The 24,035-nt window shown below is 44.6% G+C and overlaps 11 protein-coding genes across 11 annotated transcripts; 6 read left to right on the plus strand and 5 right to left on the minus strand. All coding sequences in view use genetic code 12, as the record gives it.

Moving 5' to 3' along the window:
• Positions 1-984: 984 nt before the first annotated feature.
• On the plus strand, positions 985-1,950 carry BUD16 (putative pyridoxal kinase; the record flags this gene model as incomplete). The annotated part of the gene is made up of 1 exon (XM_025485516.1): positions 985-1,950. One exon carries the CDS (start codon positions 985-987, stop codon positions 1,948-1,950), a length of 966 nt encoding a protein of 321 aa, XP_025340981.1.
• Positions 1,951-2,095: 145 nt separating this feature from the next.
• Positions 2,096-3,172, plus strand: CXQ85_001821 (uncharacterized protein; the record flags this gene model as incomplete). The annotated part of the gene is made up of 1 exon (XM_025485517.1): positions 2,096-3,172. The coding sequence occupies one exon, from the start codon at positions 2,096-2,098 to the stop codon at positions 3,170-3,172; it is 1,077 nt and encodes a 358-aa protein (XP_025340982.1).
• A 75-nt stretch (positions 3,173-3,247) lies between these two features.
• Positions 3,248-5,160, minus strand: CXQ85_001822 (1-phosphatidylinositol 4-kinase; the record flags this gene model as incomplete). The annotated part of the gene is made up of 3 exons (XM_025485518.1): positions 3,248-3,255; positions 3,315-3,733; positions 3,920-5,160. 3 exons carry the CDS (start codon positions 5,158-5,160, stop codon positions 3,248-3,250), a joined length of 1,668 nt encoding a protein of 555 aa, XP_025340983.1.
• A 286-nt stretch (positions 5,161-5,446) lies between these two features.
• PGA45 (Pga45p) lies at positions 5,447-7,126 on the minus strand (the record flags this gene model as incomplete). The annotated part of the gene is made up of 1 exon (XM_025485519.1): positions 5,447-7,126. The coding sequence occupies one exon, from the start codon at positions 7,124-7,126 to the stop codon at positions 5,447-5,449; it is 1,680 nt and encodes a 559-aa protein (XP_025340984.1).
• A 922-nt stretch (positions 7,127-8,048) lies between these two features.
• Positions 8,049-9,110, plus strand: CXQ85_001824 (uncharacterized protein; the record flags this gene model as incomplete). Its single annotated transcript, XM_025485520.1, has 1 exon — positions 8,049-9,110. One exon carries the CDS (start codon positions 8,049-8,051, stop codon positions 9,108-9,110), a length of 1,062 nt encoding a protein of 353 aa, XP_025340985.1.
• A 187-nt stretch (positions 9,111-9,297) lies between these two features.
• Positions 9,298-12,135, minus strand: PHO87 (SPX domain-containing inorganic phosphate transporter; the record flags this gene model as incomplete). Its single annotated transcript, XM_025485521.1, has 1 exon — positions 9,298-12,135. The coding sequence occupies one exon, from the start codon at positions 12,133-12,135 to the stop codon at positions 9,298-9,300; it is 2,838 nt and encodes a 945-aa protein (XP_025340986.1).
• Positions 12,136-13,028: 893 nt separating this feature from the next.
• Positions 13,029-17,665, plus strand: CXQ85_001826 (glutamine amidotransferase subunit; the record flags this gene model as incomplete). Its single annotated transcript, XM_025485522.1, has 2 exons — positions 13,029-14,317; positions 14,944-17,665. 2 exons carry the CDS (start codon positions 13,029-13,031, stop codon positions 17,663-17,665), a joined length of 4,011 nt encoding a protein of 1,336 aa, XP_025340987.1.
• Positions 17,666-17,770: 105 nt separating this feature from the next.
• TPO4 (Tpo4p) lies at positions 17,771-19,825 on the minus strand (the record flags this gene model as incomplete). The annotated part of the gene is made up of 1 exon (XM_025485523.1): positions 17,771-19,825. One exon carries the CDS (start codon positions 19,823-19,825, stop codon positions 17,771-17,773), a length of 2,055 nt encoding a protein of 684 aa, XP_025340988.1.
• A 913-nt stretch (positions 19,826-20,738) lies between these two features.
• CXQ85_001828 (uncharacterized protein) lies at positions 20,739-21,881 on the minus strand (the record flags this gene model as incomplete). Its single annotated transcript, XM_025485524.1, has 1 exon — positions 20,739-21,881. One exon carries the CDS (start codon positions 21,879-21,881, stop codon positions 20,739-20,741), a length of 1,143 nt encoding a protein of 380 aa, XP_025340989.1.
• A 128-nt stretch (positions 21,882-22,009) lies between these two features.
• CXQ85_001829 (uncharacterized protein) lies at positions 22,010-23,095 on the plus strand (the record flags this gene model as incomplete). The annotated part of the gene is made up of 1 exon (XM_025485525.1): positions 22,010-23,095. One exon carries the CDS (start codon positions 22,010-22,012, stop codon positions 23,093-23,095), a length of 1,086 nt encoding a protein of 361 aa, XP_025340990.1.
• Positions 23,096-23,236: 141 nt separating this feature from the next.
• Positions 23,237-23,971, plus strand: CXQ85_001830 (uncharacterized protein; the record flags this gene model as incomplete). Its single annotated transcript, XM_025485526.1, has 1 exon — positions 23,237-23,971. The coding sequence occupies one exon, from the start codon at positions 23,237-23,239 to the stop codon at positions 23,969-23,971; it is 735 nt and encodes a 244-aa protein (XP_025340991.1).
• Positions 23,972-24,035: the final 64 nt, after the last annotated feature.

Below are 24,035 nucleotides of genomic sequence, written 5' to 3' on the forward strand. Positions count from 1 at the left end.
ACGGGCAATCAGCGTATATGAAACGTGAATTGTGAAACGTGAATTGTGAAACCGAATAACCACCATTGGAATCCGTCCAGGCCTGAGACTTTCTTTTTATTTTTTTTTTTTTTTTTTTTTCACCACTCCCCCAAAAGGCATGGATATGTCCCGCGCCAGTTTTCTCTCTTCATATTGTACGCTTTTCTCCTGTTTCTCCTAACCACGCGGCTCGTTTGTTCCATACTTACTTGCTTGCAGCTAAATCTAACTCGACAATGCCAATAGGGTGCCCAAACAGATGGTTGGTATTTGTCTGCTTCTGCCTCTGGGAGTGCCAAGACGGGTACCCTCAGAACCATTGTTTAGTGTTGGCTTTCCAATTGACAATATCGTCTAGTCTAAGCATTGACCTCTCTCTTATTCTTCCCTGTTTGTATGGGAATGTGGGTATTATTTTTTTCGGTATTTCTGGTAGTCTATTTTCCCTCAAGTTTTTTTCTTGGTCTTCTCACTCACAACCCTGGTGATTGGTGGTTCGCAGCTTTGAGCCAATTGTGAAACTTTCTTGCAAACGACTGTCAAATGTGCATGAACAAGAAAAAAAAAATCTGAAAAATCTGTAAAGAGCCGTCTGTTTAGTGGCCGCATCCAATTTATCTTTTCCATCTTTGACTTGCCGCTTTTCTGGGCATTGACCTCTCTATGGCTGTTTCTTCATGCATTCCGTCACTTTCTTCGCTTAGCTCATCGGTGTCATACCATGCATCGGTCCCGAATTTGAAAAATTGCTAGAACCAATCCCGGTTGAACTTCTACTTTCTTGGAAAATATCACCTTTTTTCTGGTTTTTGGGTCTCTTTCTTGATCGTGTGCAACTTTCGTAGCTACCACTCAGAGTCATCGCATCACGTGCGTGGAGTCACATCCTGACTCCATCACGTTAGGTCTTTTCACCTAACCCATCAAAATCATTAGAACACTCATAAACTAGAACCCTCCTCCATGAAGAACGTCCTTTCTGTTCAGTCTCACGTTGTCCACGGTTACGTGGGTGGTAGAGCTGCAACTTTCCCCCTACAGTTCCTTGGTTGGGACGTTGATAACATCAATACCGTCAATTTCTCCAACCATACGGGATATGGGTTCGTTAGAGGCTCTGCCGTTACCGCCAGCGACATGTCTGCATTGTTTCATGGTCTTGTGGACGTTAAGTGTCAGTATGATGCGATAATCTCGGGCTATATTCCTTCAGCGGAACTTATCGATATCTTGTCCGGAAATGTCGTTCTGCTCAAGACTAACAACTCATCATCGATCTATGTCTGTGACCCTGTCATGGGTGACCAAGGCCATCTCTATGTGGACGATGCTTGCGTTGAAGCTTACAGGAAACTTCTCAGCATGGGTTATGTGGACATTATTACTCCAAACCAGTTTGAGTTGGAGCTTCTTAGCGGCTTCAAGATCACTAACGAAAAAGAGCTCAGAGAAGCTACAGAACATCTTCATAAGACTTGTAACATCAAGCACATTGTCATTACTAGTTTGGGAAGTGAATTTTCCTTCAGCAACAAGAACGATCCTGATTCCATCTACTGTGCTGTGTCGTCCAAAGATGCGCTCAACATGACATACTATAAGATTCCGGTAATCAAATCCTACTTCACAGGCGTTGGCGATCTTTTCACAGCACTTCTTCTTGACAAGTTCTACAACAATCCTGAGAACATCGGTCTTGCTGTGAACCAGGTACTCACAATCATGGCCGATGTGCTTAAGCTCACTCATAAGTTGGGCCTTGAGGAATTTTGCAAATACAAGAAAATCGCCATTCCCGAGGAGGGCGATATTTTAGAAGGCAAAATGAACGATGCAGATTCAATGAGATTTTTCGAACTTCGAATCATCCAAGCAAGAGACTACTATAGCTATACCGGTGATGGTGTCTTCCATCAAGTATCCAAGTAACGGCTAATGCCTATTTAGCTCGCGCTACATCAAACGGAATATAGCGTATTATTCCCCACCTCCTGCAGTCAATCTCAATTCGTCAAGGTACTAAAGGCGCACTTAAAGATGAAGGAACGCTATCTAGAGTCACTTCCATTTCAAAATGTCAAAACCCAATGTCCTTGTTATTGGCTCTGGCGGAGTAGGCACTATTGCTGCGCTCGCCCTCACGTTAAACAAGAAAGCTAATGTTACTTTGGTCGTGCGCTCTGCCTATGATAAGGCTTCCACGGAGGGTTTCGAGATCAAGTCGGTGACTTACGGAGATCTTCAGAACTGGAAGCCTGCTCATATCAGCAGAAGTGTTGAAGATGCTGTCGCTGACAATGGTCCATTCGATTACATTGTCGTTACTACAAAAAATATTCCTGACGGCCCTCTGCCATGCGATGAGATTATTAAACCGGCTGTGGTGGACGGCGTGAACACTGTCGTACTCATTCAGAACGGTATTGGTATTGAAGAGCCAATAATTAAAGCTTATCCAAACAACCCAGTACTTTCTGGCATTTCGTTGATTGGGTCCACCAATATCAATTGCGTTGTGAACAATCTGCACAAGGATACATTGAAGTTGGGTCCGTTCCATAATCCTAACATTTCTGACGACAAAACCAAAGAAAAAGTCAAGGAATTTGCACTGTTATACCAAAACGAGAGTGAAGATGTCAATAAAGTCATTATCGAAGATAGCGCATTAAGATCTAGATGGGAGAAGTTGGTCTATAATATGGTCTTGAATACCACATGTACTGTGGCTGGCTTAGACGTTAATAGATGCCAGATCGGCGGTGCCAACGAGAACATATTTAGACCGGCTATGAACGAAGTCCTAGCTATTGCCGCTAGTGAGGGTGTTGATCTCCCTAGTCTGACAAGTGAATATTTCATTCATATCGGTGATGGACTCTTCTATTCACCTTCCATGTTGGTAGACTCGAGAAAGAAGCAGCTTTTTGAGTTGGAAGTTATTTTGGGTAATCCATTGAGAACTGCTGCTAAAAATGGTGTGCCTACACCCGTTCTTTCAACATTGTACGGTTTGTTAAAGATGATTCAATTGAGAATCAAGGAGGAAATTGGTGTTGTTCAGATAAATCAGGGTGACTATAAAGGTTTGAATAGCGACGACTACCCGACAGCATTCCAAGATTTCCAGACTAAGCCTCACAAAGCCTAACACCAAGTGAAAACAGGGGGTTTGGCGTCAGCCTTCTCCATTCGTTCAATGACGACAATTTTTGTATTGGTCTCCTCATGGGCCTCACGGTCTGATCGGTCATCTCCTTCATAGGTCATATTATAATCAAAACCCGACATACGCATAGGCTCACTCTCGCTAAAAGCACTTTTCAAACTTCCAGCGTCTGATTTTGATTTCTTAGGAGGTTCTAGAAGTGGTGTAGTCTCATTGTTCGACGATTGTGGTTCTGCGGACACAGAGGTCACTTCGTAAATGCTGGTTTCCAAAGCATTACTCATGACTCGGTTGTTGACTTGAATAGGTACATGCATCTCATCATCCCAAATTAGAAGACTCTCTCTTCGAGTGAGCTCCAAAGGACCTGCTTGTGGTGACTTCAACACTTCTACTAGGTTGAAGGCCTGGCCCTTCAACACGGCAACTTGCTTGAGCCACATCCTTTCTTTGAAATCCGCATCTTGTTCAAAGATATTTCTAAGTTTGATAATTGTTTGTTCCCACCAATAACTAGAAGTGAGAAGTGGCAAGTAGTGCTGTCTTGTCTTGTTTGAGAAAGGCTGACCGATTATCGCATAAGGAAGGAATAACCAACCGAAGGGAAATGACCGCCAGCCATCAGGATGCTTCCATGGAAATGCTAGACCGGAATCTATGGCGCCGATTTTGAGAAAGGGGTAAATTTTCCTCGTTATTCCTTCTGAGGAAAGTTCCCTCCATTCTAACTTGATCATCCAATTGTCAGCACCGCGGTCCGTATTTCTCATAATATAATCAAGGATGACCAATTTTTCAAGCTGCTCCTGGAACTGCTGAATGACTTCCTTCGTCCAGCGAAATTGTAGGTCTAACTCTTCGATTGCCTGGGGCAGTTCAATCTCTATGACCTTGCTTGTGGGAAGTTTTTCAATGTCAGTAGGTAAGGGATGTAAGCTGAAAAATTGCTGAGCTTCAATATACCCATTGAGAAACATCTGAAAGGAGCCAATTTTAAACTTTGGTGGCTTTGAGCGTACCCTTTCCCAGAATGTGTAATAAAATGCTCTGGATTTCAAATAAATGATGTCTGTGTGCGGGACAACAAACGAAAGAAGCTGTCTATCAAGCACACAAGCTGCTGCTTCACTCACATAGCCTAAGTTTGGGATGAGGCAAGCTCTACCAAAGAAACATGGAAAAAATGTACGATGTAGCCATTTTGACCATTTTGGCGATAAGGGGCCATATGGTTCTTCGTCCTTTGGCTTGAATATTCCTCTTTTATAAATCTCAAGGGTATATCCTGAGTCATTGTCTAGGACCTTTTCTCTCTTGCCAATCACAAAGTAACTTCCCAGAGAGCCCTGGCTGATTCTTACAGGCCTCAATTCCGAGTCATGTTCGACATCATGGGTCATTGCAGATACCAATGCCTCAAAATCATTAGCACTGATGAAGTTTTCAGGTGGTTGCTCTGCTGCTTGCCTCGGGTTCTCTTGTCGCAAGATGTTTACCAAATGCTCATTGAGGTCAGCCTCTGACTTGATTTGTGGCAAGTAATTAATAGGTCGGAACACCGAATACTCAATGCTATATGGACCTTCCACCACCAAGCTCTTCTTCTTCTTTCGTTTCCCACTTGCAAACCATTTCTTGGGCGACAGAAGGTAACTCCTTGAAGGACGCTTCTGAGTCAATGTGGTTTCTGAATTCCGTCTTGCCATTCGAGGAGTCAACCATTGACGCGTACTGCCCATATTGGGCATACTCAGAGATAGATTCTCGTCCTCTGCATCCTCACCATTGAATATGTTTCCCTGAAAAGGAATAGGATGAAAGCTGGTGTCGTCATTAGAACCAACCGGGGACACGCCAGAGTACGACGTCGACACCCTCGTGGGTGTCCTCAATGACAGATTCTCAACCTCGTCCAAGACATCAGCGCCCGACTTCGGCAGATTGTGCTTGTCAGCATGACGTTGGGGCATGCCTTGGTTCTCTGGTAGTGAATTGGTTCTAGTATTGCCGCGCCTGCTGATAAGCTTCAGTATAAGGCTGCATCGAGAGGCAATAGGGTACGCATTTTCGCAGCCAATGAAAGGTACTACTGTGGAGGGGGTATGAAGATCCATTGGAGCAATACTTTTTCTTATTATATTTATTTTTTTTTTTTGCTTTGCAAAGTATAAAGGTATAATTAACATATAAAACCGAAATTAGCGAAGGGTAACGAAAGAAATTTTTCAAGAGACAGGGTCTTGATCCACAAGAACCTTAAAGCATGAGAACACCGCCAAACACCAAAACCTGCAAGTAAACCAAGAACATGGGCACACTCTTAACAGAGGCGCCGGAATCCTGGGACACTTCTCTACGCTGGAAGTCACCAGCAGACGAAGTCTGGAAGAGGCCGACAAAAAGGCCGCCAAATCCACCGTTGGAGCTAGTCTGCGTGCTCTCGTCAACTGTAACGGTAACAACAGACCTCGATCTAGAGCTCGACAGGGATCTAGCACGAGATCTAGACAGAGTCGTGGTGACATCTCCATCGCCACCGGCACTGTATGTCTCGAACCATCTGCTCAAGCTATCGGTGGCTTCGGAAACGACACTAGAACCAGCCAGAGAACCAGAGGATCTAGCGCTAGATCTACTGGAGGAGCTAGCGCTGTTGGTCTCGCTAGCTGGGCTGGCGTTAAGCAAAGAAAGGATGGACTCAACCTCTGCGGCAGACTCCAGCTCGTTGAGATCATCAGAAGTGTTGTAGGTGAAATCACTGCTGTTTCCGGTGTTGGAAGCAGAGGTAATAGTTGGCGAAGAACTTGCTCTGGTTGAGCCTGAAGTCTTTGAAGAGCCACTGGTAGTTTTGCTGGCATTGTTGAAGCCACCAATACCACCAAGAGTGAATGAAGCAGTTCTTGGGACAACGACTTGGCCAGTGTAAAGTAAAGGCTTAGAGACAGTGTGGGACTCGGAGAAGACATATTCGTTCAACTCAGCAAAAGTGCCTTCCTTCTCAACGCCCTTGACGATTTCACCGATAGCATCAGTGTACTTACCCAATCCACCAAGGTTAAGGTTACCAGAGAGCAAGAAACCAACAGCACCGCTGATCACCTCTGGCTTACTCAAAAGGCTCTCAGTGAGACTAGTGATATTGAGCGAGGTTCCGTTAAGGCTGACAGCACCGGTGTTCATGACATCAATGAAAAGCTGAGCAGTCATGTTCTGGTATCCCTCGTTAGCAAGGAAGTACTTAACGTTGTAAGTGAGGAACTGGGTATTGTTCAAGGCGGTAAGGAAGTCCTCGGCAACATTGGCGACAAGAGTGGAAGACAAGATGGTGGAAAGCATGTTGCTGACAAAAGTCTCAAGGCCACTGCTCTCATCTCTCTTGTTCTTGTCATTACCAAAGACGTCCTCAACCAACCACAAGAAGAGGTTCTTCAGACTTCTCAACACTCTAGAGACAAGGTTCACAAGATGTGGTCTGTAGTCCTCGTCCAATAAGATACCGTCCAACAAGCTCTGAACAACGCCAGAGTCGCCAACAGCCTTAACAATGGCAGAAACATTGACATCAAGCAAATCCAAGTTCAAGCCACTCAATAAATCGCCAATGTCCGAAAGCTCGGTACCGCCAATGAGGCCAGCGGTGGTGTTGGCAATAAATTCAATACGGTTTGGGTAGTAAGCAATTTGATCCATGACGGCCCAAATGATACCAGAGTCATTGACTATGTTTAAAAGAGACTCGAATGTGTTTTCGAAACCGTTGTCTCTCTTTTGGATGAAATGCGATAAAGCTTCGTATTCGTGGGGATCCAACCTGGCCTCAATAGTTTCTTCAAGGAAAGACAAGTCAAACTCATCTCCCACAGGAGTCGCTATTGGGGACGCTAGCGTCACAGCCAGAAAGATGCAAAGGAGGGTCGAGACGAAAGCAAACTTCATCTGTGATCAATGGATGATTATGCCTGGGAGGGAAAAGTTGGTGGGTGATGAAAAGAAGAAGTTTCGTGGATTCCTAGTTCTATGGCTGTGGGGCCTGGGAACCCTATATAAAGAAAGGGCTCAGCAAGTCAAGCAAAAAGGGTACCACCATTTCGGGAAATTCCACTGTGCTACGGCGGCCATCACAAAAGTACGAGTGTTGTGCTATGGGTGCAAAAATTACTGCATTGGTTAATGTGAAACTGTAAGGAAGAATAATTCTTTCCCAAAAGGGAAGTGATATTTGATCTTGCCTGCAGGCGACCTGCTCACGACTTGCCTATTTTAGAAATGGTGGCCTTAATTCAGATGCATGACTTTTCTTAATTTTCAAGTGCCCTATGGGCGGCCCATAGAGATCTTCCAATGGAAAGTTGAGACTTTGTCCGAAGTCTCATGAAACATCGAATACCGACTCCTTCCAAGCTCACTTCCACCTGTTGAGTTTAAGCTCTAACTTTTCTCGAAAGCATGCAAGGCTTAGGCGCCCTGCTTCATTAGCGAGCCTAAAATCCTGGGGGCAGCCAGTGCGAACCGTGCGAAATGGCCACAAACTGATGCAGATTACTTGGACAGTCCTGCCTAGCCGTGCGCACAATGTAAACATCTCCTCCCCGAATCAAAAAATTGTCAGATGGCCAAATAGGGTAAAAAGAGACAAATTCAATAGTGACCTACTGTGCAACGATATATACCAGCGCTTTGCTCATTTAGCTTTTTCTCGAGATTAGTCGTTACAACTTCTTTTTGGTCCAACCCCCAGTTTTTTGATCACCTCAGTTTCGTTCTTTCTTCCGAAGGCTTGTTATCGCCGCTGGTTCATAATCCCCGTCCTGAACTATCTGACCCACCCACTTTTCCCTTTTTTCATCGAAACTACAAAATGAGGTTGTTTGCCTTCGTCACAGCCTTGCCCTTGATGGCTTCATCATTTGTTCTGGCGTTACAGCCACTAGCTGACTTTGATGCTGAACCCCGGATTGTCACCAGAGATACTGGTGCTCCTGACCTCATGAGCCCGGCTTTTGCTGAGTTGTATGACTATGCTGTTCAGTTTGTCGATGCTCTTCAACAACACGATGATGACGGTAACATCCAAAAGCGTGCCGTGTTGGAGAATGTCTTGACTGATGTGCTCACACAAGTTAAAGAGTCCCAAGTGATAGAGGGCATCTTGTATGAGATTGCCGGCTCTAAGCAGGAGATAGATAATTTGTCAAGAGGAATCTACCTGGTTTTGGCTGGCGTCATGACAGGTGACTCTCCTCTCTCGCTGTTGAACATCTCCATGAACATTAGTACCATTTTGGATGTGGTGATGGGATCTGGCATCATAGAGTCCGTTGCTGGCGATTTGCTTCTCGATGATCAGAACAGAGAGAACTTGACTAGCAACCTTGGTGATGTCTTGACTGAACATCCTTTCATTGCAGAGATTCTTAATAATATTGGTGCTGGCCAAGATCTCACCTTTGACATGATTTTCCTGACTGCCAGAAACTTTGAGAGTAAAGCTCCAGAATTACAGTCAAACACCACAACTTACCTGAAGCGTGAAGATACTGATTATCTGGGCACGTTTGCTACCTTCCTCAACAACCTTGTTAATTCTGCTTTCGAAGGCGATATTGTGGAGCTGACGCTTGCGGCCACTCTTAAGGCAGTACAGAATAGTGGTATTGTTACACAGATTGTTTTGACCGCCACCCAGTTACCGATTGTTAATATGTTTGGCAGAGTTTTGGGCAATCTTTACGATTACGGTGTGTTTGATAATATTCCCCTCAATGACTACTTCCAGGATGCCAAGGATAGTCACATACTTGCGCATGGTTTACAGGACCTTTTGGTGAGTGAGACATGGTCCCCACCGCTTGCGAAAGTTTTCCAACAACTAGAAGATCAAGGAACACTTGAAAACGTCAGACGCAGTTTGTACGGTTGATAGTCGCCAGAGGATTCTATGGGTTAACGACTCAGCACGATTTCAATTCTCCAATACCCTGATAACACACGATACCATATCGTATGTCAAACTACTGTATTTATGCTCAATTCAATAATTTCGTATCGACTTAGAATAATGCAATTTTTTATAACCTGTGATTTTTATCTTTTTCTTCGTAACCAGTTTAGAAATCTAAGCAAGTCATGATACCATAACCAACGGAAATAGTAATCACGTATGCTATAAGAGATGCTGGAACACCTCTTGTAATGAATGTGTTCACCGAAATGTATCTTTGACCAACTTCGTCAGTCATACTAATGGCAGTAACGTTAGGGAAACCTGAAGTAGGCAAACCCATAGCAGCAGAAGCCATTAATGCTGTACCCATAATTAAAAGCGAAGGATGTGGCGTAGACATGGAGTCTCCGACCTCCTTCACCAATGGCACGATGATAATGGTGGCCACCGTATGAGATACGAAGGTGGCGACAACCAAAACCAAAATACCAAAAATTGCCAATACGACAAATGCATCAAAGTCAGCGACTTTTTCCTGTAGAGCTTTTGCAACAGTGGCTAAAAGGCCAGAACTGGTAACTGCAGAACCCAATGCTAAACCTCCCATAGCCAACAAAATGATTGTCCATGGGAAATTATTAACATCATCGACCTTCAAAAGGCCTGTGCCAAAAAACAAAACGATCGGTACGACGGCAATGATACCAGCCGAGCCGAAGGTGTCTTCAATCTCACTCAAGACACACCAAAGAAGAATAGTAGCAATGCACACAATGGAAATATACCACTGTTTGACTGTGAATCTCTCTTTAATGGGTTTGTAAGCCTTGACCTTATTTTGCGAAATCTTAAATGTCATAATCAACTCCATCCAGATACCACCCATGGACAAGATAGCCACTGGGAGAGCAATGGCGAACCATTTACCCCAACCAGGATTAGGGTCCATGTACTCGATGGCAATAACGTTCTGAGGGGAAGCAATAGGAGAAGCCATACCACCAAGGTTAGATGCCAAAGCAATACCCAACACTAACGCCTGGGAAAGTGGAGAAGTCGTTGGAAGTGTTCTTAATACAGGCTGGATCAAGGAGTAAGCCAAAACAGGAGCAGCGACATTGGAGATCCACATTGACAAGAACAAAGATACACTCATGATAGCAAGGAGAATGTTTCTTGGTTTCGTTCCAGCCAATGCCAACATGTACGAGGAGACAATCTTTGCAATGTTGTACTTGGACAAAGCAGCAGCCAAAGTAAATCCACCAAGCAAAATCATAAGCGTTGAGGACCACATAGCAGACAAGATCTTCTTAGAAGCATCTGCAGCGTCCATGGCTGTTCCTTCCTCATTCTTCAAGACTTTACAAGTAACAACAAGCAAAGGCACCAACAACGAAGTTACCCACAAGGGTAAAGCTTCAGAGGCCCACAACATTGCACAAGCAGCCAAGACCGCTAAACAACGAGCTTCCTCTTTGTCATTCATTGTTTTCACAGTCAACAAGACAATGAATACTGGAATAATAATAGCGAGTTTGATTATCTGAGTGGAGAAAATGAACTCGGGCACCTTAAAGTAATCGAACCTACCGACAGACCAGCCGAAGGGCATGTTAATCTTTCTCCAACGCATCAGAAGCAAAGACTGAGAGTTGGCCTCATCTCCCATCTTGTTGTTTCTAGCGGCACTCTCATCAAGATTCAAGTTGAACTGTTTCTTCTCGATGGAAAGTAAATCCTTCCAAACGGTGTTTCTTTCCCAAACAATGTGGTCTCTCAAGTACGTTCTGAGTTCATCCTTCACTGGTTCCAAATCTTCTGGAGAAGCCAGGTTAACAGCTTTGCCTGAAAGGAAAGCGTAGACACGCACCACATGGTCAATTCTGTCGTCCAAGATTTCAGACGTCTCTGGAAAGAAAGCTCTAGAGTTGTGAGGCAAGAAGTTGGCAACAAAATCCTCCTTCACGGAATAATTGCATGTTTTGTCGAACTTCTTGCAAATTTTGGTGAAACCGATTCTGTTCAACTCAATGAACGATTTCAACTCACTCAAAGTGATAAACATGTGGATCGATCTTTGCTTCAAAGTGATTTGCTTCTGGTTTCTGATGTTGAAATCGTGGCGACCAAGCAAAGCCGAGTTGGAGCGGCGATCATGATCATCTTCATCATCATCGTCGTCATCTTCCTCCTCATCCATGAAATCACCCTTTTCGAGGTCTTCATAGTCCAAATGGTTGACAGTATCAAAAACAGAGGCATTGCTCAATGTTCTCTCCAAAGTAGACTTGATATGGAGGTTTCTGTGTTCGTTTTCGTCATAATTGTCTTTGCCGTAAGCATCAGTGAAAAGGTAGTCCTCCACATGCTGCTTGTTGGCTTCCAAATCTTTGATAAGGTTATCGTATTGCTTGTAAACCTCAACTTCCTTTGGCTTGAAGAACTTATCTATTTTAGTCACCTCGTCTACCAAATGCTTGGCAAAAACCGGGAGAGGGTCTGAGGACTCCGAAGAAATAGTCTCTGCCGCAGCTGTCATTGCATCCAAGTCGATGGACCCACGGTAGGTGGACTCATCGTTGTCAAAAGAATAAGTCACTTGTATGTCATTGACATCGTCCTTTTCCACAGTCACCTCGCCCTTCTCCAATTCATTCAGTGAAGGCTCTGGACTAGGTGTGGTCTTTGCGTTTGCGGCATTTTTCCTTTGCTTAAACTTATTGATGAACTTTGATGCTGTAAATTTTTCCAGCGACTCTTCTTCGTTTGCGTGAGCCATAGCATCACGACGGTCCAAGATGGCCTGGTTTCTTCTGGCGATTCTAACCAACTCAGTAATGGTGGCATTATTCACCGTCACAGATCCATCTTGAGGCTGACCGTTTTCCAACTGGTTCTGCTGAGCAACATAGATAACTTTCTTAAGACCCGTGTAATTAAGGTAGTTATCCTGCCACTCAGGCACAGCATTAAACTTAAGCGAGTGGGAGAACTTCATCTAAAGCCCGTATACTGTTTTGAGTATTTTTCTTGGTTTCCAGGGGAGATTATTCCACAAACAAGCAGAAAAAGGCTTGGAAGGCTCTTGAAAGTCTTGGAAGTCTTGGAAATGGGCAAGATGTCACACGAGTAACAATCGGGAGATGCAAGGGAAAAAAAGAAAATGTAGACACCCAAGAAAAACTTTGGCACTAAGCAGGAAATAGCTCGTGTGACTGGTTACCACAAAAGAAAAATTTTGCTTGGTGCTGCTGTCAGGGTGCTTAATTTTTTTTTTCTTTTGTCCTTCGTTTTTTTTAATTAGATCTGATAAAACGTGCTGGTAATAAACCGGATCGCACCCCACGTGGGTCTAAAGTGCTGAGATAAGCCTATCCGAAAAGGTAAAAAGCAAAGGAAAAAAAAAAAAAAAAATTGGTTCATATTGAACCCATCGCAAACGGAACCGGCATTCGGTTTCTTACTCGCTGTAGAATGTTTTTTTTTTTTTTTTCGCTGCGCAGTATATGCACACGCAGATCAGTCGCCTTTAGGCGCTTGGCAGACATTGTTGTTTCATTTAATGGCTGCAAAATGGCAGAGGTGGTCCAGTGAAGTGGTAGGTGTCTGGATATGGTTTTCGGGCAGTATTTATTTATAATGAGCGGGATGGAACATACAACTTATTCAGGTTGGCTGAGCTGTCCGGCTTGAAAGATAACGGCAACTCGTAGACTCAATGAGCATGGTAGACTACGTGTTTCCTACTGATTATGGTATCTTTAGCCTTTGAGTATCGTTGTAGCTTCCATTTATACTATCTTCACTAGACTTTCTTAGTTTGAAACGTGCTTGGAGGGGTGTCTTGTTTTAAATACAAGTCTTCTTGTCCACCTCCTCCTCACACTAAAGATGACTGTGCAACTAACTTTAACGTTCGACAAGGACAAAGTCTATAGCTGCGGTGAATTTATTGATGTGACTATCCATTTAACCGTACAAGGCTATTTCTATCTCAGGAGTTTGGGTTTCTTCTTGAAGGGAACAGCTACGACCATCGGTGTCTCCAAGCAGCTGCTCTTGCCCAGAAGAAGTATGTGCAACATAGACAAGACAACTTTCACTGAAGACAACACTACAGAGTTGATTTCTCAGTATGTTGCTGTCATCTCAGAGGAGGAGCTTCTTTCCCCAGGGAAATATTGGCGAACTGGAAAGATAAAGCTCCCAGATTCGTATACCAACTGTAAGAAGCCTAGCCTTGTGCCTGCCATTTATAGACATTCATTCCAAAGGCATGAGGTTTACTTCTTACCGCCTTCGTTTTCCTATGTCGGCACCGAAGGTGAGCTGGTTGAAATAAGCTATAAGTTAGTGCCCGTTTTGAATGAGGAGTTGGAAGGGCCTGACCGTATACTTGGAACTCCATCCCACCTAACGTTCGATCCCCAGTCATGTTCGCATGGACCAGACCTCTTGAAAGTGTTTACCAAAAAGAATGATTATCATCACGTTTTTTACGACAATAAAAGCGTTGTCCATGGCCAATGGCATCTGCCTTTTTCCATTGCTTCTCATATTCAACGAATCACTGTGGGAGCTTCTTTCGAATACAAGGATACTTTTGGCAACTGTGAAGGTAATATTGTCAGTAGAACGTTAATCGCTGGAGAAAATCTATCTCGATTCGTTGGCTATGGGTTAGTCATGCCCCCTGCCATTATTCACCCGTATTTTGAAAGTCTAACGAGCATAACCCATCAACCAGATAACATATTGTTATCCATTCAAGATTTGAAGGTCAAGTTGTGTCAGAAACTTAGCTTTACATCGATTTCAAGAGTGATTACTGAGGGCAGTGCCGAGACATTACGGAGTACGAGACAAAAGAGAGGCTTTTATGAAGAAGTGGCAGTTTTGGTGCATCGTCCTGGAACAGAACGTTTGCTTTTAGAAAAGAGCCACTTTGAAAATCATGAAGGAAAGGAGCCCTTAGTCAAGTATACTGGTATGTTGCCTAGCACTTGGTTTGACGCTGTAATTCCTGAGCTTCCATCTTCATTTGCTATACTGGAAGTGTCGTTACAATACTATTTAGTGTTGGAGGCTAGTTGCACAACTGTTCATGGACCAGCAGAGCCTATCGTTTTAAGAGTGGAGAGTGCTGTCATGGTTCACAAACCACCTATGGTATCTAACCTGTAGATGTTCCATCCATTCCAATTCATCACTATATATGGCGAAAGATATGTTGATGTGTGTAAGTTTGAATAGTGATAAATTTTTCCAAAATCTTTAGTTTTATACGTAAAGAAATTACATTCACGAAATTTGCAAGCTTTTGTAGCTGGCTGCAACTTTTGTGTATTTACTGCGATGTTGACGTACGCACCATATTCTCGAACTTGAATCAGCCAAATAAATCCAGAAAAACAACTGTTTAATTCAAATCTTCAAAATTAAATACTCCTATCAATGTAGGAGTAATCTATAATTTCAATAGTCTCCTTTTCCTATCAATCTTCCGATTTTTGCTACACTTACGAAACAAGCGCACGTGACATGTTCTAGAAATGTGGCTGCTCTTCTTTTGCAAGCATTTCACCCACACTACATCCACAGAACCGAACATCGACAAACTTATGGGCTGTTTTAACAACGGCAATATTCATGAGGGTGAGTTTGTCCCCATCCCGATGAGGACACCTCTACCCATAAATTCGACCACGAACTCGACACCTCTGGTCGCTACACCGATCAGGCACCAACTGCCGCGGCAGAGTCGACTGGAACACAAGGAAACTTGCTCAAATCCTCAAGATTGCAGCTTTGCTCTTCCCAATAACTTGAGTAATGATGACTTGCCGGCAGAAACACTTCCTTTGGTCCATAAATGGACGCACACTCACTCCATTCTATGCGTCACGCCGGCTCCAGGAAAAGAGTTGATCTTCTGTGGAACGCAAGATTCCAACATCTTGGTCTTTGACTTGAAGAGCTATAGTCTTAAGCATATCATAAACTGTGGAAGAAACCACTTTGCAACGTCAGTTCTTTGCCTAACAATTAGCCCAGATGAGAGGTTCTTGTTCAGCGCAGGCTCTGACTCATTAGTGAAGGTTTGGGACTTATCACCTTTCGACGATCCAGATCTCTCCAACTATAACATCTCATGCACTCATATCGTCTATTCGTCGATGGATATTGGTGACATTTTCTCCATTTACTGGTCTGAGAAACTTTCGGCATTATTCATTGGTTCCCAGAACGCTTCTATTCTGTGGTGCCGTTTGCCTTTAGAGCCCGATGCAAATGCTAATATTGCTAAGTCTATTGATCGCCTCCCACATTTCAGGTATGATAAGTTTTTCGATTCTAAAGGACCGGGCGGATCCATTAACAAAATCCAATCAGCGCATCAAATGCTCAAGAATAGTTCCAGTTCCGAGGGTGGACCGTGCCTCGTAGAGATCCAAAATTCTGACGTGATCCGTTTCGCCCACAACGGCTATGTTTATTGTTTGGAGTTCTTGACTGATCTGAACGCCGCTGCATTCTGCGACCTCTACACTTCATCCCAGTACGATGGCTTCTTAGCTAGTTGCGGAGGAGATGGTGTAATCAAAGTCTGGGGAATCACTGCAAGTAGGGACGGCTCTATAAAGCTATCTTTACTCAGCAAGTTAGAGAATGACGAAGCAATCTTGTCCATGCATGTCGTCGACTCCACAATTTGCGTTGGATTGGGCGACTCCACAATCAACGCATGGGACTTGACCACTTTCCAGCTTACACGCTCATTTAAATTCATCTCCAACCAAGCCAGGACAGATGAGGTTTTATCTTTATGCATTCATAATGGTTGCATCTACAAGGCCACAAACATGGGTGGCCTTTGCAAATTCCCACTCAAAAGTGATATCCATGGTGATGCGCCTGATGGTGACGATGAGTCAAAATCACACCCTGTCAGAAGCGCTGTGAGTTTCAACACCATCCAGCAAGAAGAGCTTCATGACGCTAACGAAAGTTCAGTTTTTGCCGTTCAAGCGTTTGATTTTAGAGGTTCTACATATCTTCTATCCGGAGGTGGCGGCTCGCTCTGCCTTTGGAATATCACTGATGTCGGTGATCCAGGTACTGCCAACTCGAACGAAGGAAACGGGCTTCTCAAGTTTTCCAATGGTGTTGACACCTCTAACGAGCATTTACTTGAGTCGTTAAGAAAAATCATAACATATAAGACTATCTCAAAGTATCCCAGCACCTACCTCGAAGACTCAAGAAGATGTGCACAATTTTTGAATAAACTTCTACGGTTGCTTGGGGCATCCGAGGCTAAACTTTTGCCTGTCCCCAACTGCAACCCAGTTGTTATGGGAAGGTTCACGAGAAACGAAAAAGCAAGCCTTGACAAGGAACGCAAAACTCTCCTTTGGTACGGACATTATGATGTCGTCGAAGCAGCGGCCGATAAAGAGTGCTGGTCTACCGATCCTTTTGAATTGGTAGCAAAGGATGGTAACCTATACGCTAGAGGTGTATCGGATAACAAAGGTCCTACATTAGCGGCATTTTATGCCGTGCTGGATCTTCACAAGAAAGGAGAACTTCCGATTGATGTGGTTTTCATTATTGAGGGCGAAGAAGAGTGTGGCTCAATTGGTTTCCAACAGGCAATGCATGAAAATAAGGATGCCATTGGCGTGGTTGATTGGATCCTTCTCTCAAACTCTTACTGGCTAGAAGATGAAGTTCCATGTCTCAATTACGGTTTACGTGGGGTCTTGAATGCTTCACTTTGTGTGACATCAGACAAGCCAGACAGACATTCGGGGGTAGATGGTGGGGTTTCGAAAGAACCAACAATGGACTTGATTCAAATTCTTGGCCAACTCATGTGCTCCACCCTGAACAAAATTAATATCCCCGGCTTCTACGACGATGTGTTGCCGATCGACGAGACCGAATTAAAGCTCTACCAGAAGATCAAAGACGTGTCTCGGTCCCACGACATCTCAAATGCCGACCTTGATACACTCCTTGCGAAGTGGAGAAATCCTTCATTGACGATTCACAGGCTTGACGTATCAGGTCCTAAAAACAATACTGTGATATCGAAAAGTGCACAAGCCTCGGTATCTATTCGTGTTGTTCCCAACCAGGATCTCCGCACAATCAAGCAGGCCTTCACCTCCTACATGCAGAAGTGCTTTGATGCTTTGGGTACTGAGAATGACCTTAAGATCGATATTTTCCACGAGGCTGAACCTTGGTTGGGAAATCCTAACAATCTTGTGTTCAAAATCCTTTATCAAAACATAAAGAAAAACTGGGGTCCTTCCTATCCGGATCCATTATTTATTAGGGAGGGTGGATCCATTCCGTCCATTCGCTTCTTGGAAAAGACCTTCAATGCGCCTGCTGCACAGATTCCATGTGGGCAGGCAAGCGATAATGCACATCTTAAGGATGAGAAGCTCCGAATCATTAACTTGTTTAAGTTAAGAAGCATCTTGACCGACTCCTTTAGAGATTTGGGTCATTAAATAGCACAGTACATATCAGCATAAAAGATTAACGATAAATTATAAGTTACACGAAGTATATAGTTGGTGTAATATGCAAAAAGGTATTAAAGGTGGACATGGAGCTCATACAGCTTCGGCGACACGCTTCTCAGCGTCATTCTCAGTTCTTGAAGACTGGTCATATGGGGATCCGCCCTTCTGGTTGTCTTCACTATCAGAAGAAATGTCGTTAGAAGGAACGAACTTTTCCTGGCCTTGTTTGGCTGCCTTTTCCTCCTCTCTTGCCTTCTTCTCAGCTGCAAGTCTCTTGAAGTAAGCAGCGTAACCATACTTAGATCTCTGTCTAATGGTAGGTCCGAACTTGTGGAAGGCAAATGGAATTGGAACCATAGCCACGGCAATGAAAGCGAAGGTAGATGTAGCCCAATCCACATGTAACCTTTCGTACATCTGGAAAACAAACAATGGGAAAACGGAGGCCAAGATATAACGTAACAAGTTGTTTGCGGCCAAAGCAGAAGCAACATACTGAGGTGGGTAAGCCATGGAGTAGTAGAGAACAATACCAAAGAAAACCCAAATCAAACCAAAACCGAATGGAATACCGGCCAATGTAGGAACAATCCAATGAATAGACTCTCTAGCAGTCCAAGCCAACCAGAACAAAGCAACTGGCAAGAAAATGGAGCCAACTTCTGCCACAAGCAATCTACTTTCTGGAGCATCCCAAATTGGGTTACCGTCCTCGTCAAAGTTACCTCTAGTTCCATCAGGGTTCTTTGGGAAAAACTTGATGTGGTCCAAAGCAATGTAGCAAGCCACACCAGTAATCAAACCGACACCGACACCAATAAATGGCAAGCCGGAAACACCAATACCCATGCCGTAAATACCTCTGAAGATGATTGGGAAAGCTTCGAAGAAACCAAACAACACAGCGAAAACGAAAGCAATGTAGAATGATGTCAAACAAACGATAGGCTCAACGACCAACATCTCTGCTGGTCTAAAGAGGAAGACAGTCAACATAGTCTTGACCAATGGCCAGGTAAGCTTTGGCTTCTCCAACTTAATGCCTCTGGCGATTGCTCTCTTCTTCAAAATAGCAGGCTTGAAAGTCTCAGGACAGAGACAAAGGAGAGGAAGAACAGCACCGGAGAACATCAAGGAGACCCACTGAGTCCACTGCCAGTTCTTGTGCTCGGCAGCGAAACCACCGAGGATAGGACCAACAACAGGTCCCAAGAAGGCAGCAACACAAAAGAAAGCCATAGCAATGGACATTTGAGGAGGAGAGTTACCCCACAAGTCGGAGACAGTACCACCAGCAATAGCCATTGGTGGAGAGCCAAAGTAACCAGCGAAGAATCTCAAAACAAGCACAGTTCTAATGTTCTTAGCCAAACCAACACCCATAGTGAAAAGCATGGAGAGTGGCAAGGAGACAATGTAGATCCAACGACGACCAATGACTTCAGAGATTGGCGAGGCAAAGACAGGACCCAAGGCCAAACCGATCAAGTAGAAAGTCAACCCGGCAATACCGAGAGTTTGACTGATGCCCATTTTAACTTGCAACTCAGGGACGGCTTCAACGTAAAGCGAAGAGCCCAAAGAGACACAAAGACAGTCCACAGCGACAGACAAGGTGATGAACCACTTCTTCCACAAGGGCCAGTTTTGAGGGTTGGCCTTGTCGTCTCTGCTATCCCAGTCCAAGTCTTTTGGGTCTACAAGACCATCGCGAGACTCTTGTCTTGTAACCTCTCTTTCCAAATTCGAAAGAGTGTCAGAAGTGGTAGCAATTCTATTAAGTTCGTTTTCCGTCATATTCAGGTAGTCAACGTTATCGTTGCTAGGAGCCCTGAAAGACTTGATATTGTCCTCGTCATCATCCACAGCCGTGCCCTGAGCAGTAGAAGGTCTATCGTCGTGGTTGTGGGAAGGGCCATGATCATTCACAATGGCTTCGGAGTAGCGATCAAAGTGTTCGTTATCAGCGATGCTTGCTGGGTCGACTTGCAGTATATCATCGTTGGTGAATTCGGAAGCAGTCTCATAGGCTGATGAGGCCGAACGATGTAAAGAAGGGTTAGACTCACTTTGCTGGAGCCCGCCCTGTTGAGCAGCGGCTCTCAATGCCTCTTCGTCAGATTTAGAAGTGCCGAAGAAGGCCATGTTATGCTAGGTTAATAAGTAGTAGGAGTGATTAAAGTAGAGACAATTTCACCTCAGCGGTGGGAGGGAAAGCGCAATATATAAGGGTGTGCAGCCGGATTTGTAAAAAGAAACACAGCAGCATGAGCAGTGCAGAAAAGGCAGAAACACGCGGGACAGCATTCCTGCAAGATTTCACAATGAGATGGCAGCAAGTTTATCTCTGGCGAAGGGAGCGGCTATACTTTACCGAGTGTGTACACGATCGGCATTGCGACCCTAGCAGCCGCGAGGTGAGCCAAGAGACAAGGGGAGCGAAAAATAACAACCAGGCAGAAAGGTCGGCCCAGAACAAGTAAACGAAAGACAAGGGATGGCCATTGAATCCCAAGAGGGGCTGTCAACGAGCCTCGGTTGGCGTAACGGTCCGAGCGGTTAAATTGGCATCTCACTAAGCACATAACGCCACGCTTTTGTGCTACCCCAAGACTTTTCACTAGTGTCAAAGTTGGTGACGGATATAGGATATACCGGCCTGAGATAGAGCGGTTTCGGTAGGCTCGCAGCCACACCAATAAAGCACTGCAGTTAGGCGCAGTCTCACATAGTCTCGTACATACGTCCCTCGGAACAATCAAGCTGGCATTGGCATGTATAGAATTAGGTAAAAAGTGGGCTTGGAAGGCTGTGGAACGTTTAAGGTTATTGAGGAAAGCCTAGTTATGGCGGCGGGAAGGGCAGCGGGAAATTCGGAGAGCGGCAGATGCAAGTATGTGCCATGTCACTTGCTGGGAAAGCGCGGGAAAATTGAATTTTTCCGGCCGGCAAAATGTCACTTTTTTTTTTTTTTTTTTTTTTTGGGTCGCCTGCAGTGTCTTTTTTAGGCCCTGACAAATAACGCCTAGCGCCGCGTCTATTCATCCTCGGTTCGAGGTTACGACCCATAGTAAGTTCGGGCTCGAACGTAACCGAAACCGAAATTGTACACATAAACCAACAAGATGGCGCAGGCAAACACTGCGAGGGTTTTGAGACTCAACGGTTCCACTAGTGAGGTGATCACCATGCCGATAGTCTGCGCTCCGAGCAGACTCACGTTTCCACCGCGATCAGGGTCCTGAAGCATACACTGCTCCCAATAAGCACACATCTTCTCTAACGCTGGAACTATTTCATCCGGAGAGCAATGGTTTTCTCGGTAGCTGCGCTCACACAGGGCGATTTCTACCAAGAGGTTATTGGCATGCCGCGAAAGCTTATGTGCGACGTCTTTGCGTATGGCTGCAACAACAGACCACACGAGATGTAATGCGTATGCCAGAACCACCAGGTTGATGGCAAGTTGGAGGTACAGCGATAACATGTAGGCTCTTTCCTCGGCGGGTGACGAAGTGGCGTCCCATGGCAAAGGGAGCTGGCTACGCACAATGGACTCTTTAGGTTGTGGAAGTTCTTGGACTTGCAACGGTTCTTGGGCTCCAACCACTTCGTGACCATGGCTGCGGTACCGTACCCGAGGTTCGGTCCCTGCCAAGGCGTCTCCCATACCGTTGTAGTAGTGATGGTGGTGCACTTGCACGGGGAATGGGACGAAAGGCCGCTGGTTGGGTTGGTTGTCCTCGGGTTCCTGAACAGTGTACCGTGGGTTATAGTACAAATCAGAGCCTCGAGCTGTGCTAAACGTGCTTTTGTGATTTTCTTGGATAAACGGTGCTGGCGACAGCAGCTTGGATATGTGTTCTAGTTCTTCGTGTTCTATGCGTTCGTTACGGTTGTTGATAGCGAACCGTGCACCTAGTCTTGTGGGACTGAAAAGACTCACCACAAGCAGTCGTTCCGAGTTATCCTCAGTGTCTGAACTGTACTCCTCAGGTTGAACGTCCTCCTCTTTTTCCATGTCAATACTGATCTGATCTTCTGCCAGATCAACCTTCTCGCTGGCGTGTCTATCTGTCTGCGGTACGCTTCTGGTCCATTCAACGTCACTGTCTATATCCATGGCGTCGTCGTCATCACTATGAGCATGAACTAGATTCTCTCGTAGAGAAAGCAGTACCAAAACTTTGTCAAGATCCATGGCTGGCTGGAAGTAGTGTCTGTTGTTTGGCTCTCCACAATTCGCAGCTTGATATCTTGACGATATTGGGCATCGCGCACCGCATCGCATACTGAAAATCAACCACCAGGGAAGACTACAACACTACAATGGGATCGAAAAGAAAGAAACAGGAGAAAAAGAAGGATTTCCAAAAGGCAAAGCTTAAGGTCGGTAAGACCGCCAAAAAGCCGGATAACTATACCGACACATCTTTCACCGCCAAGGCCATCTCGTTGCCTAACCAATCTGTCACCAAGAAGACCACTACCAGCTCAGGCCCCGTGGACTTGAGCCATCACATCTCGTTAACGAAGCATCATAGTGCTCAAACAAGGAAAGAAGTGCTTGGATTCATCGAAAACCATCTCCCGTCTAATCCTTCCTTGTACAAGCAGATTATTACCGCAACTGTTCCACTCATCACAGACCTGAACCAGGGAGTTAGACTGGCACTCATATCATTGATCAGAGCTTGTGCTAATAAACAAAGTGGGTTATTAGAATTGCATATGAGAGCGATAGTTCTCTTCTTGAACTCTGCCATGACGCATATTCAACCAGATATTAGAGCATCTTCAACGTCATTACTAGCCGTGCTAGTAGATTTGGCTCCTGAGCCACTCGTGAAAGGGTACTTTGTGAAGATAATGAAAAGTTACTTTTCACTCATGTCATGGCCCTTAACTGGTGACCGTAAGGCTGTCTCACTTGCAGTTAACTCCAATGGCTCCCTTGGAGGAGGGAAAAAGTCGAGAGCACAGCACATAAAAGTTCTTGCCCAGTTCCTTGACGCTGCCTTGAGCGACGAGGCGGTGAAAAAGTCTGCATTTTTGACCGATTGGTCAGATGTCATCTTGCCTCATCCACTGACTCCAAACCTCTTGCTTCCTCAAACTCCACAAGCATTCGCTCATTATAAATTCTTTGTCGATGAACTCCCGTCTTCTACTTCCGCCTCAGTCTCCAAAAATACAGAGGATGGTGTTTACTCTCTACGAGAGGCTGAATCGATGTCTACTAATGATATCCAGACAAGACAAAAGATCATGAATGATGTATTTGCAGAGGGTGTGTTGAAGAACCTCCAGAACGCTGTCAAAGAAGGAGGTGAGATTGGTGCTGAAGCTAATGGATGTATCGCTACCATTGAAAAACTCAAGGCATCATTAGAATCAAAAAAGGAGGATAATTAAATAGAATGAACAATACAGTAAATCTTAGGTATTTAGAGATTTTTCGCAGCCAACCTGTACTTGAAACATTTTTGGTAGCTCAGTCTGCGAAATTTGAGATGCTGCGATTTCCAACCGATTCTCAGACCCATTCCGTTACCCATGTTTAGAAGTATCCTAAGACCTAGTCATTTCGCCAGAGCGAGACTAATTCCAATCGTTCCAGCTCAAAGAAACTTCCATGCCACTCCTTTGAACTTGAAAAAAAGACTAAGCAAGAAGACTGTCGAAGTGGAGGAGAACGAGGCCGCTGTAGGTGCCCCAGAAGTCAACTTCGACGAGTTAAAAACAAAAATGCAAGCTGTTATCGACAGATTTGGCAAGGTCGCTAATGAAGCTAAGGTTGGAAGAACCAGTCCTCTGATATTCGACGATCTTACTATCAAGACCACAGATGGAGACCTTCCTTTCACCGCTACTGCTCAAACGGCAGTCAAAGGTCGTAACTTCCAAATCACAGTGTTCGATCCTTCTAATACCAAAAACATTGTCAGCGCCATCTTGGCTTCTGGCCTTAACATGACGCCAATCTCTGATCCACAAAATAAGCAGCAATTGAAAGTTCCTTTACCACCAGTTACAACTGATTCTAAAAAGGAAACTGTGAAGCAATTGAAGGAATCCTTCGAGAGACACCGCAATGGTCCTGGTGGTCATAGTAAGAACGCTCACACATTGGCATCCATAAGAGGTGACCTCAAAAGAAGATTGTCCAAGAAGCAAAAGAAGTCAGACGACGAAACCAAAGCTTGGAATGACTTTGAAAAATTACACAAGCAGTATTGCGACAAGCTTCAGGACGTCTTCAAAGCAGCAGAGAAGGCTATATTGAAGTAATTGCTGCTTTAGGAATGTATTAAAATGTAATGCCATCACCAATGAAAAGCCTTTTCTTGTACTT

This window comes from Candidozyma haemuli, assembly GCF_002926055.2.
Source record: "Candidozyma haemuli strain B11899 chromosome Unknown C_2014730914, whole genome shotgun sequence".
NCBI classification, from domain to species: Eukaryota; Fungi; Ascomycota; class Pichiomycetes; order Serinales; family Metschnikowiaceae; genus Candidozyma; species Candidozyma haemuli.